General features: G+C 41.5%; 2 protein-coding genes across 2 annotated transcripts in view; one reads left to right on the forward strand and one right to left on the reverse strand.

The window, feature by feature from the left end:
* Positions 1-981: 981 nt before the first annotated feature.
* On the reverse strand, positions 982-6,348 carry plaat1 (phospholipase A and acyltransferase 1; the record flags this gene model as incomplete). Its single annotated transcript, XM_080735788.1, has 5 exons — positions 6,235-6,348; positions 4,665-4,714; positions 3,913-4,051; positions 2,505-2,773; positions 982-1,083 (listed from the first exon to the last, which is right to left on the reverse strand). Exons 2-5 carry the CDS (start codon positions 4,689-4,691, stop codon positions 982-984), a joined length of 537 nt encoding a protein of 178 aa, XP_080591914.1. The 5' UTR covers positions 4,692-4,714; positions 6,235-6,348.
* Positions 6,349-7,360: 1,012 nt separating this feature from the next.
* Positions 7,361-21,242, forward strand: part of mfn1b (mitofusin 1b) — a 30,281-nt gene continuing 16,399 nt past the window's right edge. The window contains exons 1-10 of the mRNA XM_080724744.1: positions 7,361-7,492; positions 7,935-8,095; positions 8,645-8,780; positions 9,549-9,711; positions 12,450-12,574; positions 13,322-13,430; positions 16,849-16,956; positions 17,169-17,322; positions 17,795-17,862; positions 20,252-20,373. Of these exons, the coding sequence (XP_080580870.1) occupies positions 7,945-8,095; positions 8,645-8,780; positions 9,549-9,711; positions 12,450-12,574; positions 13,322-13,430; positions 16,849-16,956; positions 17,169-17,322; positions 17,795-17,862; positions 20,252-20,373 (1,136 nt within the window). The 5' untranslated portion in view covers positions 7,361-7,492; positions 7,935-7,944. The remainder of the gene's footprint in view (positions 7,493-7,934; positions 8,096-8,644; positions 8,781-9,548; positions 9,712-12,449; positions 12,575-13,321; positions 13,431-16,848; positions 16,957-17,168; positions 17,323-17,794; positions 17,863-20,251; positions 20,374-21,242) is intronic.

Here is a 21,242-nt window from a genome sequence, read left to right on the forward strand (position 1 = left end):
ATTTGACATTGGGGAAACACAAATAAGTTGGTGTGTCCAAAAACGTAGTTAGGCTACTGCACTTTGGCTACGTGTACATATTATTATAGTACATGTAACCGGTATATCTATCCATCCATCCATCCACCCATCTTCAACCGCTTATCCGGAATCGGGTCGTAGGGGTAACGGTTCCAACTGAGACCTCCAGATTTCCTTATCCTGAGCAACTTCCTCCACTCCCTCAGGGAGTATACCGAGGCGTTCCCAAGCCAGTTTGGAGATATAATCCCTCCATCTGGTCTTTGGTCTGCCACGGGGTCTCCTCTCAGTGGGACGCGCATCGAGGACCTTCCTAGGAAGGCGCTCGGGGGGCATCCGTACTAGATGCCCGAACCACCTAAGCTGACTCCTTTCCAAGTGTAGGAGCAGCGGTTCTACTCCAAGTCTCTTTTGGGTGACTGAACTTCTCACCCTATCTCTAAGGGAGATACCAGCCACCCGTCTGAGGAAACCCATTTCGGCCGCTTGCACACGCGACACGCGACTTTCGGTCATGACCCACACTTCATGACCATAGGTGAGAGTAGGAACGAAGATTGCTCGGTAGACAGAGAGCTTTGCCTTCCGGCTCAACTCTTTTTTCTCCACCACAGTGCGATTAACATATGGAAATGGGTCTAAGGCGTTATGTGAAATCTTAATCAAAATTTGCTGATTGTTCAGGCACTCCAGGCGGTCATGTTCTTTGCATGAAGGCCTCTGTTAAATCTTGCCTCTATTAAATCTTTGACTCTAAATGGTTGTGGAAAAGAAACTCTACTTTGTCTTCAACTTCCCATTAATTTAACAAACAACACAACAACTTAATCAAAACAATTTACATTTATTTTATTTTATTTTTTAAATTTGTGACATTGTATTGTTTTTGTTTTCTTATTTGCTTCCTTTGATACATGGAATGGCGAAATTATCTATCACTTGACAGCTGGGAACTAGATGCTAGAAGGGTCTGTTTCTGGAGCGCGTGTTGATCAGTCCCAGCACAGAGAAAGCACTGGCGGCAGCCGTCACCAAACTGATGGCCCCAATGGCCCGTGTAGCCTGTGGATACATGATGAGAATAAAAAAGTACCAGTTCAGTAGAAATAGTAGGCTGCACAGTAAAATCCTCTGTGTCATTTAAACGTATTCATTTAAAGATATTTCTTTCTTCAGATCATATACATGTGAAATCTTTCAAAGGACCCTTGGTGCAGATTAGAACGTAAGGAGATAAATTCATGATTTATAGTAGCCTACACCCAGAGGCAGTAATAGCGAGCAAAACGTTATTTTGCTCTGTTGTTTTGTGAAAATATTCACAAAAATAAGTAGAAAATAATTACATATTGTAAGTATGCATGGTAAGTAGTAAGAGTGAACCGTTACCACAAGCCATATTTGCTGTAGGCTACCTCATATACTGTATTCTCTCATCACATCAGCAGGTAATCAACCACCTACGCGTACTATACTTTAACTTCACACACTCATCCATCCCTCACTACATTTATCTTCATACACATTTCATTTTAAAGGACGGCAATGGAAACAAGCCGTCAGCTTTGTAGCGTTTTATGCTTTTGATTATGGTGGGTCATGTATATGTTATTGTAACATACTAGAGGGTCGCGGCCCTTCGGGCCGCTCACATCTAGTTAAAAAAATATAATAATAAAAAATAAAAAAAAGTAAAAAAATAAAAAATAAAAAGTAAAAAAAAAAAAAAAAAACGTAAAAAAAAAAAAAAAACGTTAAAAAAAAAAAAAAATGGGGGGGAACTATTGTGGCGGAACTATTGTGCCGCAGCGCACGTTTACGAGGTTTGGAAACGACATCTTGCAAAGGTGACATGGGTGTTTGAATTTTTAAGCTATATTTAGTACATATGTAGTACATCTTGGCCAAGTGGTTTGGTATTTAAGTTAGCGATACATGACCCGGAAGTAGATCACTTACTCTTTTGTAATATAAAGATGCAGCATATTTCATGATGATCAATAAAGATGTCAATCAATCAATACATCAAGGAATCAATCATTTAGAGCAGTGGTTTTAGCTCGAGACCCAAAAGAGAAATTAGACGTTGGCCTGGGACCCAAACTAGTAAAAACAGCAGATCTACAAGCTCACAACGCGTCACTTTGCGTTGTGAGCTTGTAGATTGGCTATTTTCACTACTTCTCACTACTTCACTACTTCTTAAATTAATTCATAGAAATTCTCAGATTTTCCTTTTATTTCTCCATGAAATTACTGAAAAAAACATTGAATTTGTTTGGAATTCATGAAAATATTAGCTTTTTTTTTAAATATGTTTTTGGCCCATAAAAATGTGTCTGTGACCCACAAATGGGTCCCAACCCAGTGTTGGGAGACAGTGATTTAGAGTCCCTAAGAATCTACTCTAGTGAAACTAGCCCGTCCTGATGAGCAAGACAACAGGCCGGGAGGAACAGAAAAAATGCAAAAGAGTGAAAGACCTGCTCGGACACCCCTTCTCCGTAGCGCAGCAGGGTGACAAAGTGCTCGCAGTTGCTCCCGAGCAGGTCGTAGGACACTTCCTGACCAATGAGGACCTGCGCCCGCTGGATGATCTCGCCGACGGGCAGCGGGGTGTGGTCGTCGTCGTACTTGTTGTTGACGCGGTACGAGTCCCCGCCCACCACCTCCTTCAGCAGCTGCATGCGCACCACCGCCTTCCGGCTGAACACCGACTTCACACTGGACATGGCAGCAGCCTGGCTCTCATCTGCATGGGGGGACAGGATTGGAAGGACGTGTATGGTATGGTGTGCTGTTTCCCAAACACTGGGTCCGGGACCCATATGTGGGTCGCAAAACCAAATTTTATGGGTCACGACTCGAGTAAAAATCCCATTTTATTTTTCCTATATTTAAAATATTTCAACAGATTTTCCCGAAAATAGCAGATCTACAAGCTCACAACGTGTTGCAGCAGCTGCGTATAAATCAGGCATTTCAACGGCATCAGGGCCGGCCAAAATACAATACAACTCTTTTTTAATTTCTTTGTACATTTATGGACTTTCTTAGATGTGTTTGTTTGTTTTAAAATGCATTTAAAAAAATGTGTGGGAGGGAGAGTGACACCTGCACACAACCAACCAAGCATAAAATTACTTGTCTTAGTTCTACTGGATGTCTTCTAGTTCTCCACTAGTCCCTCCCCAACATTTTAGTCTAATCTTTATTTGTTGACAAAATTGTCAGTAAATTTAGTCATAGTCTTAGTCATCATAGTTTTAGTCGACAAAATGAACACTGGTATGTGGGGGGTGGCACAAGGGCTGAGTGAGAATAGCCTTTCTACTTTGTTGTGGTTGGTTAAAATAAAAATTCAACTCCAAAGAGTGTTGGCCCCCTCAGTTGTTTCTCTACATCTCTTCACGGAAAATAGCCAGGTCTGCTATTTTCACTGAACCGACGCTATGCTGGACCCAAAAATGGAAAGTATAGTCTGAGCACAGGATCCAGGCTGGATGAAACATACTAGGACTGTAATGATTGATTTTTTTATTATTATTTTTTTTTTATGTTTTGGTTTATTTCTTTGTTTGTTTCCCTTTTTATTAGATATATTATTTTACCATATAAAATGTCCTGTTTTACTTCAACTCCAATACATCTCAGAGGCAAATATTGTACTTTTTACTCCAATACAATTATTTGAAAAAACAACTTATCAAATGGAACCCAAACCAGCACCAAAGCTAACCGTGGTCCCTGAACCACAAATTGTACAACCATTATTAAAATGAAATAATATATAAGCTAGAAAAAACAAACAGAACAGAACAGACACCATGTTAACTTTGATCACACAGTTAACATGGGTCAGCAGGACAACAGTCCGCCTCCTATACTGACCGACTGGGGTGAGGTTGATGATGTAACCATCTCCCAGGTAGAGGGCCCAATGCTGATAGGCTGGTCTGAAGATCTCAATGAGGTCACCAGGCTGGGGGTCACCAGCGGGGTCAAGAAGGTCAGGGTCATTAGAGGCCATCTACAGCAAGATGTGAGGGGGAAAAATAGATGGATGGATGGATAACTAATGAGAAGTTCTGCAGGGGTTAACCTGGGGGGAACATCAGCCCAAAATAGCAGATCTACAAGCTATTTTTGGAAAAGAGATTCTTGGTGTAAATGGGGGAAAACAGCGTTTTTTTAGTGGCTAAGCCCTTATATACTTTGTTGTACGGTGAAGAGCGAAAATAGACGATCTACAGAAAGCATCACAATATAACGTATAAACGTATACAATTACTGCTGTAATGAAAGCAGAATGATTTGTATATCTATCTATCTATCTATCTATCTATCTATCTATCTATCTATCTATCTATCTATCAAATGTAAAATATAGGGGAACTAATAACTGAGAATAACATGAAAAGCATGACTGTGAAGTGTGAATGAGCTCTGTATACAGTACACACACACACACACACACACACACACACACACACACACACACACACACACACACACACACACACACACACACACACACACACACACACACACACACACACACACACACACACACAAAGGGGCAACAGGGTCATACTCTTTGATTGTCATAACACCACACAATAACAACCCTTTAGTCTACTCACAATAGAGTTTCCTTTCTGTTTATCCATCCCACATCATGTTTCCACAAATGCTAAAAGAAAGAAAGAAAATACATTGTTGTACTTAGTTACAGTATATGGTACCTTTTGAGATTTTCCTTGGAAGCATATCGATATCAACAATGCACTAGACTAGAGTAATAATCTTTCCTTTTAAGAGTTGTACCTGCCCTGTGCTTTTTACAGTGGTTCTCAAACCTTTTGATGTAGACCCTATGTGGCCGACTGACTGGCCGTGGACCGCCATCTGAAAATATGTTGTGCCAGGACCCCCCTACAAAATTTGTGTTATGTTAAAATGATATTCCAAATCTTGTCACATTTCTTTCAAGATTTCTTGAAAATAGCTAAGCTCACGGCGCGTTGTGAGCTTGTAGATCGGCTTTTTTCAAATGATTAAAGTGATTTTGATGCTATATTAACCAGTTTGGCTGGGGCCCAGACCCCTCAAGGACCTCTGGAGATCCCCCAACCCCAATTTGAGAACCATTGCTTTAGACTTTAGCCTGAAACTGTGGTTCACAAGCCTTATTATGTTAAGGATCCACATAAACGATTCGATTTTGTGTCAGGGACTACTGCCTGAGATGATAGTTGTTGTAGGCCTATATACATGCAGGACAGAATTCTATAATTGTCTATTAGTCTACTAGGAGATAACAGTATCTTTTAAGGTGAATTATATTGTTGTGACAACTTCAACCAACACTTTACTGGGGACCGCCTGGAATTCCTGAAGGGCCTTGGCTTCAGACCACACTTTCAGAAAAACTGACCTAAAATATTGTTAGTTTTTGTTTCAATTACATATTGTAATAGCCTATACATTTCCAAACCTTCAAAAAACAATAAAAACACTATAAAATCTAAAAAGTATAAGTAATCTCCCGGAGAGAGTATGCTAGATAGCATAGTACAATGTAAAAGGCAAGGCCAAACATAGACAATACACACAAGCTGCACGCACAGACAATACACACATTGTCACTCATGCTGCAACAATAGCACCAACATAATGGAGAAACTGACAGAAAAATAGTTGTAGCTAGTCAATGATTTTGAAATGGAAATGATCATTCTTAAAATAAATTAAAACAAAAGTTATATATTCTTAGTGTTTATCAGTGTAATAACATTAGAATTTAAAGAGTCATCATTTGGGAGATGGTCTCAAGAGGTAAGAAAGGTAGTGAGCATGATCATTTTAAATTTACCATGTGACAACAATGTTGGTTTATTAACTATACTATATAATCATCTAAATTGCTCCTGGATGTGTTGACATCTGTATCTTCATGGGAGAGCAATGAGTAGGCTATTATATCCATCTCATCACTAATGCATGATGCTGATGCTATGTTGGAAGTGGAACCATAAATTGGAACAGAAGGCCAATATTATTAGGCTATTCCATCAACTCGGTCCACTCAGGACATCAAAACCAACCACGAGTTTAATCCACGGTCCGGTTGGATTAAATTCCTTCACGTCAGAGGCTGTGACAGCCAATAAACAGCAACTAACTGCAAACAAGAGAAATAGGCCTACTTACTCATCCACCTGCTGTTTTTTCTTCCTGGACATTTTAGTTCTCCATCATAAATCCGCACGTATAGTCATAAAAAAGAAAAACGTCCTGAAAAAATTGAGTTATTCCTAGTTGTCGAGATGACCAGCAGCAAACGATCAATATTCCTGGATTTCAGTTCTTAAAGGTTGGATCGAGAATGGAAGTAGCAGAGCAGGTGTGCAGCTCTGTGTGTGTGTATGACATGTAGGATATCACTCGCCTCACAGCGGGGGGTCCGCACTGAGCGACAGAGAGGCGTTTCCTGTGGCCCACTGTCCCATTCATAAGCAATGACATGGCACTTATGAATAAGCACCCTAGCTGGACGTAGCCTATAGGCATACCATAGCAATAACACATAGGCAATTTAGACATATCAATTAATTTAATTGTTTTCGGGTGCAATCCAAAGTCCTGGGTCTGTCATTAAGTCACTAGACAAACAACAACAGATATGACATGATGACGCCTAATTCCTTCATTGTTGCTCTGCTGGGGGCCGTGCTAATCAAAAATTGATTGCGCCAGAAGAGAGATATGGATATGCTATGCTGGTTGTAACAGTTGTAATAATAAAAGCTGTGAGTTTTCAACCGTGCAGGATGTTCCTTCTGGAAAGCAAACATTTAGGCCTAATCTAACCAAGTTACATAGCCTACCTACATGAGTTGACTGGACTCAACGAGCGAAGAACCAGGCATGCAGGCACTGACTCTGCACCACCTGATGCGAGTGACCTGTCAGTGTCACCTTCTTGACCTTGTAATAAAAAAGTACATTGCAGATACGATTTTTTACATTTATTTTTATTAAAAATAAAAAATACAGATGAAACACGACACTCACATAAATTACATTATGTCCCTGGCTGCACTTTAGGCTACTTCGTTTTCGTGTAGTTTCAAATATGTATGTGTGTGTGTGTGTGTGTGTGTGTGTGTGTGTGTGGGTGGGTGGGGGGGGGGTGCAAACGCAGTCTCGTGAATAAATACGCGAGTGTATTGTTTGCTCATCGCTGATTGGGTACTGTACGCTGGCGTCACTCGGCCCCGCCCCCGTCCTGTCCTGTCCCTGCAGCTGAGCAGCAGTAAGTGGAAGGTTAGCCAGGCTGTCATCAACAACTATAACCTCTCATTGATTCAACTCACAACAAACCGCCGACAGCCATTGATCCTGCTATCGATCGACTATTCATTTACATGTGTTATGTTGAGAAGACGAAGATCGTCTTCAGAACGTGGTAAGGGGAAACACAAAAACCGTTCAGCTTCTTGACAGGGAGCAAGAGGATTGCTAATGTAACGTTAGCTTTCGCTAGCTTCACAGTCAGCAGCATGCGTTCACTGGTTATAAAACCAGTGGGATTTGAATCATATGAGAGAGATATCCGCTACTCAGTACATTAAGTTGTAATATCGACAGTAGATGCACATCATGACAGCTCTAACCACTCCTCCCTGACTTTTAAAGTGTACTATTATGTGGTGTGTACCTAGCTAGCTTAGGTGGTTCATTTAGTCTTAAAATGACTTTCAAAAAATGCACAGGACACGTTCTTTGATGGGTATTTTTGTAGGGCCCCGTAGAGGTTATACTGGGCTTGAACTAACTTTAAAACAACATGTTACGGTGACAGTCAGAGGAGCCATGATGCTGTGTCTATTGACATTCCTTCCAAATAGATTGACAGACATGGCTTCAGCAGCCCCCACGCTCAGACGGACAGATTCGGCTCAGGGAGACTTGTCCCCTCTGAAGCACTTTGTCTTGGCCAAGAAGAAGATAAGTGATGTGTTTGAACAACTGTTGGAGTATGTGAAGGAAAGCTCTGCCTTTGTTGAAGGTGAGTGTCTGTCATGTCATTTGGCCCTTGACACCTTTAATGTCATGTTTAGATAGCAGCGTGTTAATCTCATCTCGTTTGATGGTTGGTGTGTGTGTGTGTGTGTGTGTGTGTGTGTGTGTGTGTGTGTGTGTGTGTGTGTGTGTGTGTGTGTGTGTGTGTGTGTGTGTGTGAGAGGAGAGTTTGAAAAAATGACCAATGATGAAATGAAACTCCCATACCTGCTGGGTTAAGTAAGGTAGTAACAATGTGTAAACACAGCAGCAAGATTCGTGAGCTGCTGTGATAGGAGAAGGATATCAAATGGAACCCAACCACCTTAAATCCCTGCTCTGCCTGCATGTAACCTTGATGCATGAAAACTGTTACACTCATTTCACTTGTACATATTTTGTTTCGATTGCATTGTATTGTATTGTGTACACTTCTGCTTTGGCAATGTAAACATATATTTTCTCATGCCAACACAAAGCCCTTTCAATTGGTGTGTGTGTGTGTGTGTGTGTGTGTGTGTGTGTGTGTGTGCGCGTGCGCGTGTGCGTGTGATAGAAACATGTCAGAATAAAGCGCTGGAGAACATAGCAAGTCTGGACCAACAGAGGGAGATCCAGGCTTACACTGACAAACTGGCTGTCATCAAAGAGGTTCTGGCACGAAGGCACATGAAGGTGGCCTTCTTCGGCAGGTAAAAGATTGTAACTCACTTTCACTTTTATTTCATGTTCTCTTTGAATGAACTCTGCTGCTGCAAAAAGCATGACTAACTAGAAAGGTGCAATTCTGGGAAATTGCAAGTGTGGTTGCACCGACGCGAGTCGCGAGGAATCCGCTGGGAAATGAATTCCGTCTTACCATTTTATATTCCATATTGTGATGTCATGTGAAGCATCACCAATCCTGTCTGATTGGACATTATATTTTCCAATCAGAAAAGTGTCGGACTTATGGAGTTTGGGGTTTACAGAAAAGGTTACAGAATACATCCACTGAACTTTTGGGGTTACAAAAGGTTAACAGTAAAAAGGTTTACTCTAGGGGAAATTTACAGAATAAAAATGGACAATAACAATAGTCTGGTTGCCTATAGCAACCACACTAACTAACCAATACTAACTGGGCAGATATATCCTCAAGAAACCATTTTGCTTTTGGTTTGATATTCATTGCGTTTTTTTGTTTTTCCCATGCCTCTCACCTGTCATGTTCCGTGTAATTGCTGTTGCAATGTTTCGTTTTGTTTCTTCGAAAAGGATCAACATACAGTTAAAACCTCACAAGGATAACACAATAAAGTCCAGGACTTATGATGCAGGCCATTATTGCTGATTGATTGTGTTTGAAATGGGGACCATGTAGATCAGCTCTATTTGAGCTCTATTTTTGTTCAACACCAGGGTCCGACAAAGTATAAAACAGGGCTCAAGGGGTTAAAATCTTTTCCATGTGATCGCAGGACAAGTAATGGGAAGAGCACAGTGATCAATGCCTTGCTGAGAGATCGGGTTCTTCCAAGTGGCATCGGCCACACCACCAACTGCTTCCTGAGCGTGGAGGGCACTGATGAAGACAAGGCCTATCTGAAGACAGAGGGCTCTGAGGAGGAACGCAGCATCAAGGTGTGTGTGTGTGTGTGTGTGTGTGTGTGTGTGTGTGTGTGTGTGTGTGTGTGTGTGTGTGTGTGTGTGTGTGTGTGTGTGTGTGTGTGTGTGTGTGTGTGTGTGTGTGTGTGTGTGTGTGTGTGTGTGTGTGTGTGGTTCTCAAACTTGTCAAGGACAGTCAGAAACAGAAATTAACCCATTAAAACCAGGAAAGCAAGTTTTGCTTTTTGCAAAAAATTTGTTTGGCTTTTTCTGCCTGGACCAGTAGGCCAGCGGGCGCCCGCCTTTATTGATAGTTCAAGTGAAGACTGACAGGAAAGAGGGAGAGAGAGACAGGGAGAGATACGCAGCAAAGGTCGCCGGTACGGGACTCGAACCCACGACACACTGTCTGTGTGTGCCTCTGTGCTTGGCCAGCGATTCAGGCCATCTTATAAATAAGTACATATAAGAGTAAAATGATTTGGCATCAGTTCCTCAACATTGTAGCAACAATAACAAAATACATTATTAACAATAAGTAGAAAGGTAAAGAAATAGCAAGTATGTACATTAATCATGGCACATGGTTCATGTGTGTTTTGAAAACAACGGTCCAAAGGGCAAAAGACCAGTAGTCACTGGGTTTCAGCAGTTGAGGAAGTATTGCTGTACTCTTCAATTGGTCGCTTGATAAGATAGAAGCTAACTTCGGTTACAGAGCTAAGCAGCTCATGTCTTAGATTAATTTGCTCCTGCTATTTGAGCCTACAGCTAAATGAAAAGCTCTGATACATATGAATGAATAAATGCATTTTATTTGTATAGCGCTTTTCCAAACAGTTCCAAAATGCTTTACAGACATATTAAAAAACAAGAGCAAACATTAGTAAACTAAAACAAAGCAGAATAAAATAAAAGAGAAATTAAAACAAAAATTTAAAACATTTGAGACACCATACCCTTAGGAAAAACACTTAAGATAGAGATGTGTTTTTAAAAGCGATTTAAAAGAGGGCACTGACTCTGCTAGCCTAAGATCTAAGGGCAGGGCGTTCCAGAGCAGAGGTGCCCGGGCCGCAAAAGCCTGGTGACACAGTGTTGAGAGGTTCCAGGAGAGACTTATCCGAGGATCTGAGGGCACGTAACCTATAGTCCATGGGCCAGACGGGTTGTCGGTATCAAAAAGGTGGCAAAGGTTACCATGCATTTTTGAAAAGCTCTATATCTGTAGATTATATTTTGGTATGATAACCCTTTCTTAGACCCAGCTAAATTGGTGTTATCAGCCGCTGGAGTTGGTCCCATTAACTTTACATTACAGGGAAAAAAAGCAAAAAATTAATCTGCTTTAAGTAGCATAAGAGGGGTCAAACTAGGGGGTTTTCATGATGCTGAATCCATTGCAAGCATCTGTTTAGCACGAAAAACATTCCTGGGGCTAAAACAGCCCCCACAAAAGTGATGACTCATCACTTTTCATCACTAAACCATAGTCTTTTTAGCCCAAGGAATGTTGTTTGTGCAAAACAGATGCTTGCAATGGATTCAGCATCATGACAAACCCCTAGTTTGACCCCTGACACCCCTCTTATGCTACTAAAAGCAGATTATTTTTTTGCTTATTTTCCCTGTAATGTAAAGTTAATGGGCCACCAACTCCAGCGGCTGATAACACCAATTTAGCTGGGTCTAAGAAAGGGTTATCATACCAAAATATAATCTACAGATATAGAGCTTTTCAAAAATGCATGGTAACCTTTGCCACCTTTTTGATACCGACAACCCGTCTGGCCCATGGACTACTATGATTGGTTCCAAAGTGAATTAATTAATGGTGTTTGGTCTTTGAAACTTTTGCAACAAGATAGTTGCAACAGCTGTGTGTGTCTCTTCACTGATATATACTAGTGCACTAAGCTACATTTTATGTGGTAGTATTTTCTCTCTATACCTTTAGGGTATAGAATTGAAAGATGTTTGCTTGGTTACATGCCAAAGACTGTCTTTCCAGGCATAATTTAACAGCATTTGGCAGGTGGGCGGTGTCCTGTTTCCCACATGGTTATACCCAGCACGTGTGACCTGAACAACATACTGTATACCAGCTGAACTCACAGTCACGTATGGACTCACACAGTAATACAGGATGTTTACAGTGGTGTCAGGTGTCTGAAATGGTAGAGCGGCATGTGGGGTAGGACTTTAACCCTCTGAACTCTGGAGGCAGCATTGGCTGGAAACTGGGAATACTACATTGTTAGAGAGCCAAGTTGTTATATAGGCAGCAGGACGATATTTAGACTAGTGTACTGTTTTTGTTTGCAGCTAATTTAGTGAATTACTTTCAATTCTTTGCATCTATTCAGGATCCATTTTGAATGATATTTTGTGCCGGCCGATACTCGGCTTTATTTGTATTCCCATTTAATATTATTACATTATTCTGTATTGTCGTTTGCACATTAGCACACACCACTGAGGACAGTCACGAGGGAATGACTAATGTCCTGTTGACTCGCATACCATTTGAATTCATAAACATTGAGCTTCTTCTCTGAGTGGAATCTGAATCTGAAGCTCTGGTGGTGTGATGTTTTTTTACTGGCGTCTTGTAATATTCGGACATGTCTATTCGGACTAGTCTGTTCTGATGTCCTGACTTGTACCGGCCGGCATGTCTGTCGTTTTGTCCTGAATCTGCAGCTGTGAAGCAAAAGTCACATGTTGACATTAATAAAGTGTCTATTCCATTGCATTCCTCCCTATGTCTGCAGACGGTTAACCAGCTGGCACATGCACTTCACATGGATGAGAGTCTGGACGCCGGCTGTCTGGTCAGGATCTTCTGGCCAAAGACCAAATGCGCCCTGCTGGGAGATGACCTGGTGCTGGTCGACAGGTAACTGCTATGATTCTTGATAGCCATAGGTCTGTAAAGTTTGAGAAAGTAGGCTGGGATAGTTTCCCAGGTCTTGGGAACTTTTGTTTCCAGGAAAATGTGTACCAATAGAATGCTATCCATGGCACGGAATCTGCTCGAGCTATTTACAAAACACTATACTATGTTGGATTCCATAGGACTTTCATTAGAATTGGATATAGAATACCTTTGACCAGTATTTTTCACAGTTTAAAAACTTTGGTAGCATTGTATACTGTAAATACTTGGGTTCCCTTGCCCCAGCCAAAAATGCAGATGATACTGATATGACCCCCTCACTCACATTTTTCAAGTTTGAAGTATTAAATGGGGCTCAAGTGGTTTATCATAATGCACTTTGAGGTGGTTTAAGGTGCGGTGTGCATGGGTACAACTTTCAAATATTATATCCATATATTTATGTGCGTTCTGCACAGTACATAATGTATACCAGTAAGACACCCTATGTTAAAGTCATCATTTTGATGTCAGAACAGGTCAGTGCAAATTCATTCTGTCTTGGCCATTCATTTGCAACATCATTGTGATGTCAGAAGAGCATGACGTGTGACAGACGGACAGACATGAGCTGGAGGTTTTCATACTAAATTTATGTATATATGTGTGTGTATGTACAGTAAATTTTTGTGTGCATCATGTTCGTGTGCCACTTGTTGCTGCTGAGACCATTTATTTGACCTCTCCTGACCCTCCTCTTTGCCTCAGCCCCGGGACAGATGTCACATCAGAGCTGGACAGCTGGATTGACAAGTTCTGCCTGGATGCTGATGTCTTTGTGCTGGTGGCCAACTCTGAATCCACGCTTATGAACACGGTAAGGCTTCTACAGAGCAAGGCCATTAGCTGGAGATTAGAACGTTTAATTACAGATGTTCAGTCTATGCAACTTTTTATCCTGCAAAGAGAGAAAGAATGAAATAAGGACAGGAAAAAACGTAGATGGAGAAATTCTCGTTTGCCATTTTAAATGTTCTTGTAAAAACACCTCAGACTGACCACAGTGCAGTAACGCAAACGGCTCCAGTCCAGTTTAAAGTTCACGTCTATTATTACAACAGTCTGATTACGCTAAGATAAAATCTCCTGTTGGTGGTAGATGACGCCGTCTTTTTGTGGCAGTGTTTGGATGGAAAATCTAGTTAGGGGTTAGCAGTATGTTTTTAGTACCTCTATCATATTCATTTCAACCTTTATTTAGATTCTCGGTAACACACTGAGGGCTGGTGCCCTCTTTTTCAGGAGTGCCGAGATTACAACAAATTTCAACAGATTTACAAAAACATAGTTATACAAAATACAACAACAATATGCAAGGGAAATGAGAATACATAGTATGTAAATAGCACTAATGATCCAAAGAAATTTCTATAACATGAGTTATCAATATCAATTAAAACAGATACAGTTTTGATTTGCCAAAGTTGATATGTCCGATTTAAAGCGTCCAAGGGGAACAAGAGAATTATACTTGGAAAATCTAGTGGAAAATCTAGTTAGGGGTTAGCAGTATGTTTTTAGTACCTCTATCATATTCCCTTTCACTGAGAGAAGGACTTCATGTTCAGTTTACTGGGGTTAATGTAATAACACATTGGATGTTTTCTGAGAAAGGCATCAATTATAGAACAGCTGTAGATGTATTGCATGTGCATATGTCCTGTTGTTGGCAGAACATGAGAGAGATCAGTGAAAATGATGTGCATTAAGAACTGGTTGAGAATGGAGGGATGTTTTGATTGATTGAAGACTTTATTAGAAGTTTGCATAGGAAAAGGTACAGTTTCATGACGGTACAGTTCACTGGTACAAGGTCTACTAAAAGGAGATCCATGAAAAGACTAAGCTTATTTCCACTGGAAACCAGTGGATGTGTTTATCAGCCAGTGGTACACAGGCCCTGTTCTGTGCTCAGGCATTCCTGCTATGCTCACACAACTACTTAGTACTTATCCTGGCCAGGGCTCTTAAAGGGAAAGGACACACATTCCCCTAGCTATGGCCCTTAAGTCTCAGTCATGCATAGTTATGTGCCTGTGTTATGCTCAGTAAATAGCAGATATACAAGCTCGCAATGCGTCACGAATGTGATGCGTTGTGAGCTTCAATATCTGCTATTTACGGCATGCAACACTAGAGTGCAACTAAGTATAAATCAGGCTTTAAAGGGAAAGGACACACATTCCCCTAACTGGGGCTCTTAAACCAGACCACTTAAACTCTATGAACGTATATAGCTGATCATAACGCTCATAATGCATGTCAATATGTCAGGTTGTGAGTTTGTAGACTTTATTTTATTTAACTTTTTGGTTAAAGGGAAAGGACACACATTCCCCACATTGCTGCTCAATACAAAATAACTTTGAGGTCAATAACTTTGAGGTTTTCCCTCTGCAAAAGAACCAGATATCATATCTAGTGACAAATACACTTCCACTTTTCCTGTGAAGAGTAAATAAATGCATGTACGTTTGTGTACACACACCCAGTACAGCAGCTTGCTTGAATGTGGATCAGCAGGAAAGCGATGGCACATGAAATATGTTTGAGGAAGGTAGTGCACAGTGCACGCACATCCGTGGTGCAAGACAAGCAAAAGTATCATTAAAGAGAATAGAGTCTGCACACTGGTGATGCTAAAAAGGCGCTGCTGTATTTTCATTGCATCGTCAACATTTCAGATCTACATCAGGACATATGCATGGGAATGGGCATACACATTTTTACAGTCTATATCTATGGGTTTGCCACTCTGACATCATGCTCTGATGTCACTGTGATGTCCGGCATCTTGTCCACGTATCCGTGTATCTCTGAAGGTCACACCTGATACTGTGGTTCCCTTGACACATGACAACACGTGACAACACAGGTGATATCACAGGTGACATCACCTACAGTATGTAAAAGTCCATATATGGGCATCCCTTTTATGCCCATATATGGAGATCCCTGATGTCATCAATATTAAGCCCTTATCTATCATATGGGAATGCCCATATATGGAGGAAGACAGCCCATATCTGGGTGGCTGGTTCGGACAGGGATCTAGGGATGTATGGGCATAAAAGGGATGTACTATATACAGTACATGGATCTCCATATATGGGTAACTGGTCCGATTTACATCACTGGCCAGATGGCCAAGAATTGGAGCGACCTCGCCCTTTATACTCTTACTAGTATCAAAATCACACCCGTGTGAAGTGGAGCTGTGTGTGTGTGTGTGTGTGTGTGTGTGTGTGTGTGTGTGTGTGTGTGTGTGTGTGTGTGTGTGTGTGTGTGTGTGTGTGTGTGTGTGTGTGTGTGTGTGTGTGTGTGGATCATGTGTACCGATTTTTGTGACATTTGAAGAAAATATGTAGGAAAAGGAGCAAAAAGTGTGTTTTGGAGAAAATTCAAGATGGCGGAAAATCTATCATGGCGCAAATGGGCGTGGCCTATATGGGGAGATGCGTCATGACCCAAGGAATCCAGGGAAAAAATATTTTTAATTTTCCGACCTACGGTTCAAGAGTTACAGGCCAAAACGTAAAGTGGGGTGTTATGGCGCCACCATGCGGCCAAATGACACAATTATTTTTTATTTAATCCTTGAAATCATTATGAACCTCCTCTCCAAGTCTTGAAACTCTAGCCCCTATGGTTTGCGAGAGACAAATAATTGAATGTGAGTTTTTGCGATTCCCATTATAAGTCAATGGGGAAAATTAATTCACTAATAAATTAATATCAATTAAACTATAGAACCTTTCTCTTAGAAAAGTAATAGCCCACGATTCCCGAGTAAGCCGGTCGATTTGACATATGGCGCGAGTGTGTGGTGGCAAAACTGGGACTAGTGGCGTGCCGAAGTTTAGGAAGTTCAGGCTACATACACACAGACAGACACACACACACACACACAGACCCACACAGCCACGTATAGGGAGCCTGTGCTTCACACAGCTCCAAAAAACAAGGGAACACAGTGACAATCTACAGTATCGAAACGTTGACAACGCAATAAAAACAGCAGAGCTTGCTTCACCACTGCCAGTGCGTCCAGACATGAAAATGTTTTAACTTCCTTTGCGTAATAAATGTTTCTTCAATTGATTTCTGGGAAGACGAGACTGTAGCTCACTGGTTGCACGTGGATGTCTGATGAGGAAGAAAGACCACATTTTAAAGGATGCATTTTCATCGTTTTCTGTTGCTGACAGCTTCTTGTTTTCTCTTGTGTCGTTCAGGAGAAGCATTTCTTCCACAAGGTGAACGAGCGTCTGTCCAAACCCAACATCTTCATCCTCAATAACCGCTGGGATGCTTCAGCCAACGAACCAGAGTACATGGAGGATGTGAGTCAGCCATACGGCCCTCTAATAATCACATCAGCTGTGGTTTGAAGAGGAAAAACTATATTATATTATGTTCTATTAGTATGTGTTTATATTATTTATCTATTGCTCATCATGGTTTACATTGCTTTGTTAAATCAACATTTGACATTGTTGTCAAAGAAACATTCTAGCAGCGTTAATGTAAAAAAAATATGTCACTCTTCTCCCAGGTGAGGAAGCAACACACAGACCGATGCGTCAACTTCCTAGTGGAGGAGCTGAAGGTGGTGGACTACCATCAGGCATCCGACCGCATCTTCTTTGTGTCTGCCAAAGAAGTGCTCAACTCTCGGATGCAGCGGGCTCAGGGCATGCCCGAAGGCGGTGAGCAGCCACCTGACGATAAGGCTTATAAGCTATGTTCAGATTAGCAGCCCAAATCAGATGTTTTATTTTATTTTTTGCCTGTCAAGATTGGAATTAGATTGGTTGTCTGAAGTCTGAACAGCAGTAATACACTTGGAAATAGATTTTTGCAGATCGGATTTGAACCACATATATGTACTGTACATGTAGGTGGTTTGGAATACTATTCTAATCAGGTTTCTAAAGAAACTGTTGACTTCTTCTGACCACACAGTGTCACTATTTACCCTTTTGAGTGTACAGTATTATAGATTCTAAAAAGCCTTTGTGTTGTTGTTATATACATGATGCAACATATTACTGAATTGATCATATATGGCCTGCATGCCTTTTTAGAAGAAGTTTCTCTGCTTTCAATCTTTTGTATACATGGGTGTAGACTAGAGATGTACATGAAGCTGCAGATGTAATGTTGTGTTGTGTCTAACAGGTGGTGCCCTTGCAGAGGGCTTCCAGGAGAGACTGAAGGAGTTCCAGAGCTTTGAAAAAAGTTTTAAGGCAAGTGTGCGCAAGGTTTAATGAGAGGTTGTGTCTGTCTGTATGTACGTATGTATGTACACAGTCTACGCACCTGTGCTTGCATTTGTTTGGGTGCAAATGTCTATTGTTCACATCTGTTGTCCACAAACCCTCTTTAAAATGAAGATACAATTTACTTATCTATAAGAACCAAAAAATGCATTTAAGGGATTCTCAATGAAGCATGTTATTACTCACAGGACCAACATTGAGGTGAAATCAGTGTGTAGTCATGAAGTCTGTGTGTAGTCAGATCAATGCAAACTAAGATGACAAGACCAGGTTGGTGCATACTGAGGTTGGTGCACGATAAGCGCGGTATGCAAATCCAGTCTGCCATACGTTGTGGTTAATGTTACTGGTACTAGTGGGGAAAGCTGGAGTAACAACCATTATGTCTAAGACCAACCGATGCCCTGACACAACACACAAATAACTTTTTTGTACATTTTGTTTTTAAATGTTTCAGATCTACAAACTGTAGATGTGCAATGTTTTTGAAGATTTTGTAAAACAAAAAACAAAAAAACTATTAAAATGATTTGCAATAGATTGGCCAATCCAATATATTGGTCTGGCTCTAATAAGACCCATAATAATCTCTCCATTATGATGGATAACTACCATAAGATAGCTCCCAGCAATCTCATGGTAGTTCTTCCATCCAGCTTTGTCAGACAGTCTGTATTTTCATGTTTCAAGCTGTAATCTAGTCAGGGAGCCTAGAAGTTGAATTGGAATATGAATGAATTATGAATCCATTAGCAGGTGTGTGTGTGTGTGTGTGTGTGTGTGTGTGTGTGTGTGTGTGTGTGTGTGTGTGTGTGTGTGTGTGTGTGTGTGTGTGTGTGTGTGTGTGTGTGTGTGTGTGTGTGTGTGTGTGTGTGTGTGTGTGTGTGTGTGTGTGTGTGTGTGTGTGCCCGGTGGAGCCGGGGGCTAAGGTGTATGAGATGGTTTGGAGGGGAAGGAGGAAGTGGTTGTCATGGTTTTCCCAATCATAGCAGCAGACATACAGTATACAGTGAAAGTGACTTACCTCGGTATGCCATCTGTTACTCCATACTGTCCACACTATCCTGGACTGATCCTTGTCTCTCTCACCACAACTTGGACCTCTAAACTGCACGCTAGAATATCCCCCTAGACAAATCAATGTGCATTTTCCATCAACCTGCGTCTTCATTGCTGAAGTCTAGATTTACTTAGGCGAGGACATACGTTTCTTTCAGTTCCATTTTCATTCTGTTTTTCATGAGTTGTTTTAAGTTATTGTTGTCATTTATGTTTAACTGGGGTTAATTAAGTAACTATATTTTGATTATTTTCTGTATTTTAAGAGAAAGTTACAATTAAATGTAATAAAAAAAAAAGTGGAGCGCTCACACCCAACCTGCACAGGTGCAGAGCAGGGGAACAATAGAGATAAAAATGGATGGTGTCCGCACACTGTTAGAACCTGCTCCCATTGTTTTAATTGATGATCATCATTTCAATCCCCTACGGATCGTCCATTAGGGAAGTTATGATTAAACCCACGTAAATTGAACTGAAGAGACGATGTCTTTGGCATATCTGTTACGGGCTATTTGAATTGAATTTTCATTACACTGTAAGCCAGCATACAACAGTCACCGCTAAAAGAACACATTTTATGGCATTTTACAACATGTCTAGTAACTTTGTACCACAAAACAACATGTTTCCATCATCATACACACATTTCCATTTTATTATGCATATATTATCATTTCTTTGTGTTCTTGAGTTTGTTGCGTATGATTTGTGATATTGTTTCACCAACATATTACTGTGACATTACAAACTGGGCGGCTGTGGGACACGAGATACACACCCTGCTACTGCATCTTCAGGTTCATTTCTGTCTGTGTTTTGTTCTCTGTGTCACAGTAGCAGGTGTCCTATCTTGTCCAGGTGTTTCGGTCCAGGTCCCTGACCGTGTGCATGTGTATACAGTACATGTTACAGCTACAGTATGATTGTAAAACCAGTCAGATTGGGACAAAAAATTGTCCGGGGGGCCCCGCCACGCGGGAGGTGAACTCAACGAAAACGAGCACTCCTTTCTCAATCTGACTGGTTTTACAATCATACTGTAACACAATGTTTCTCAAAGTGGATCCCAAGGACTCTGGGTTCCTTTATGGGGGTCTAAATTGACCCATACAAGTCTGTAACTCTAACAGTATACAAATGGACCCTGACAGGTCCACTTGTATACTGTCAGAGTTAAGGGGAGACCTTGAAATGTAAAAGATTGAGAAACACTGCTGTAACATATACACTCACATGGCACGGCAGCAGTAACGCCCTGAATGGTCACAGTAACGTGTGTGTTATGGCCTCGCAGGAGTGTATCTCGCAGTCAGCAGTGAAAACAAAGTTTGAGCAGCACACTATCAGGGCCAAGCTGATCATCGAAACGGTCAAGGGAATCATGGATGCCATCAACATCGAGGCGGCAGAGAAGAGGTAGGTGGTCTCTTTCCATCAGATTTCTTTTTCAATACTATTTACGATAACAGATTATGGATACTTTTTAAAAACCCGACACAGTTTCATCATCTGGAGTCCTGTCCTCCATATACCGACCGACGGTGGGGTTTCTGATCTTTTATGTCACACTCGGGGTGGGCTTTCCCTCCCTAGTGTGACTACAGGAAGTGTAAAACTCCCGTCGTTCTCCCTTGGACCAGCTCAGTGGTCTTGTACGTGGTTAGAGTGTCTGCCCTGAGATTGGCAGGTCAGGGTTCAATTCCCCGACCGGATCATACCAAAGATTATAAAAAATTGGAACCAGTGTGTGGGACCCAGTGCCTCCCTACTTGGCACTCAGCTTAAGTCCCTGCAACATCATGTCCAGGGGGTGTACAGTACTTGTACATCAAGCTGCCTCACGCTACAGAAACGGGAGATAGGCTCCTGCCCACATGGCTGGAGCCCCACTCCAGTCTTTCCTGTGTTGGTGGCGTAAGCTTTAAAGCTATACTATGGAAGTTGCTCAACTACTGGTCAGTAGCTGTATTGCTCTTTTCGGTCCGCAGACCACCGCGTCCGCCTGCGCCTCACCGAGATGCATCCGTAGAGGGGTCTCGCGTCCATATGCGACCAGGCGTTGGGGAGTAACAGGCTAGACTCCTACACCAGAGTAAACACTGCTGTTGAGGCAAGCTACTTCCTGAAAAGACGGCAAGACGCGCTGTGATTGGCCGGTAGTATATGATCCGCGCTGTGATTGGCCGGTAGTGTATGATCTGGAGACATCAGACAACGTATACGGAAGGATGCAGATGACGTAATCTTTCCGCGAAATCCGGTCCCCGGCCAGGAACATAGAAAAC

Source organism: Nannobrachium achirus, assembly GCF_963921795.1.
Source record: "Nannobrachium achirus genome assembly, chromosome: 1".
NCBI classification, from domain to species: domain Eukaryota; kingdom Metazoa; phylum Chordata; class Actinopteri; order Myctophiformes; family Myctophidae; genus Nannobrachium; species Nannobrachium achirus.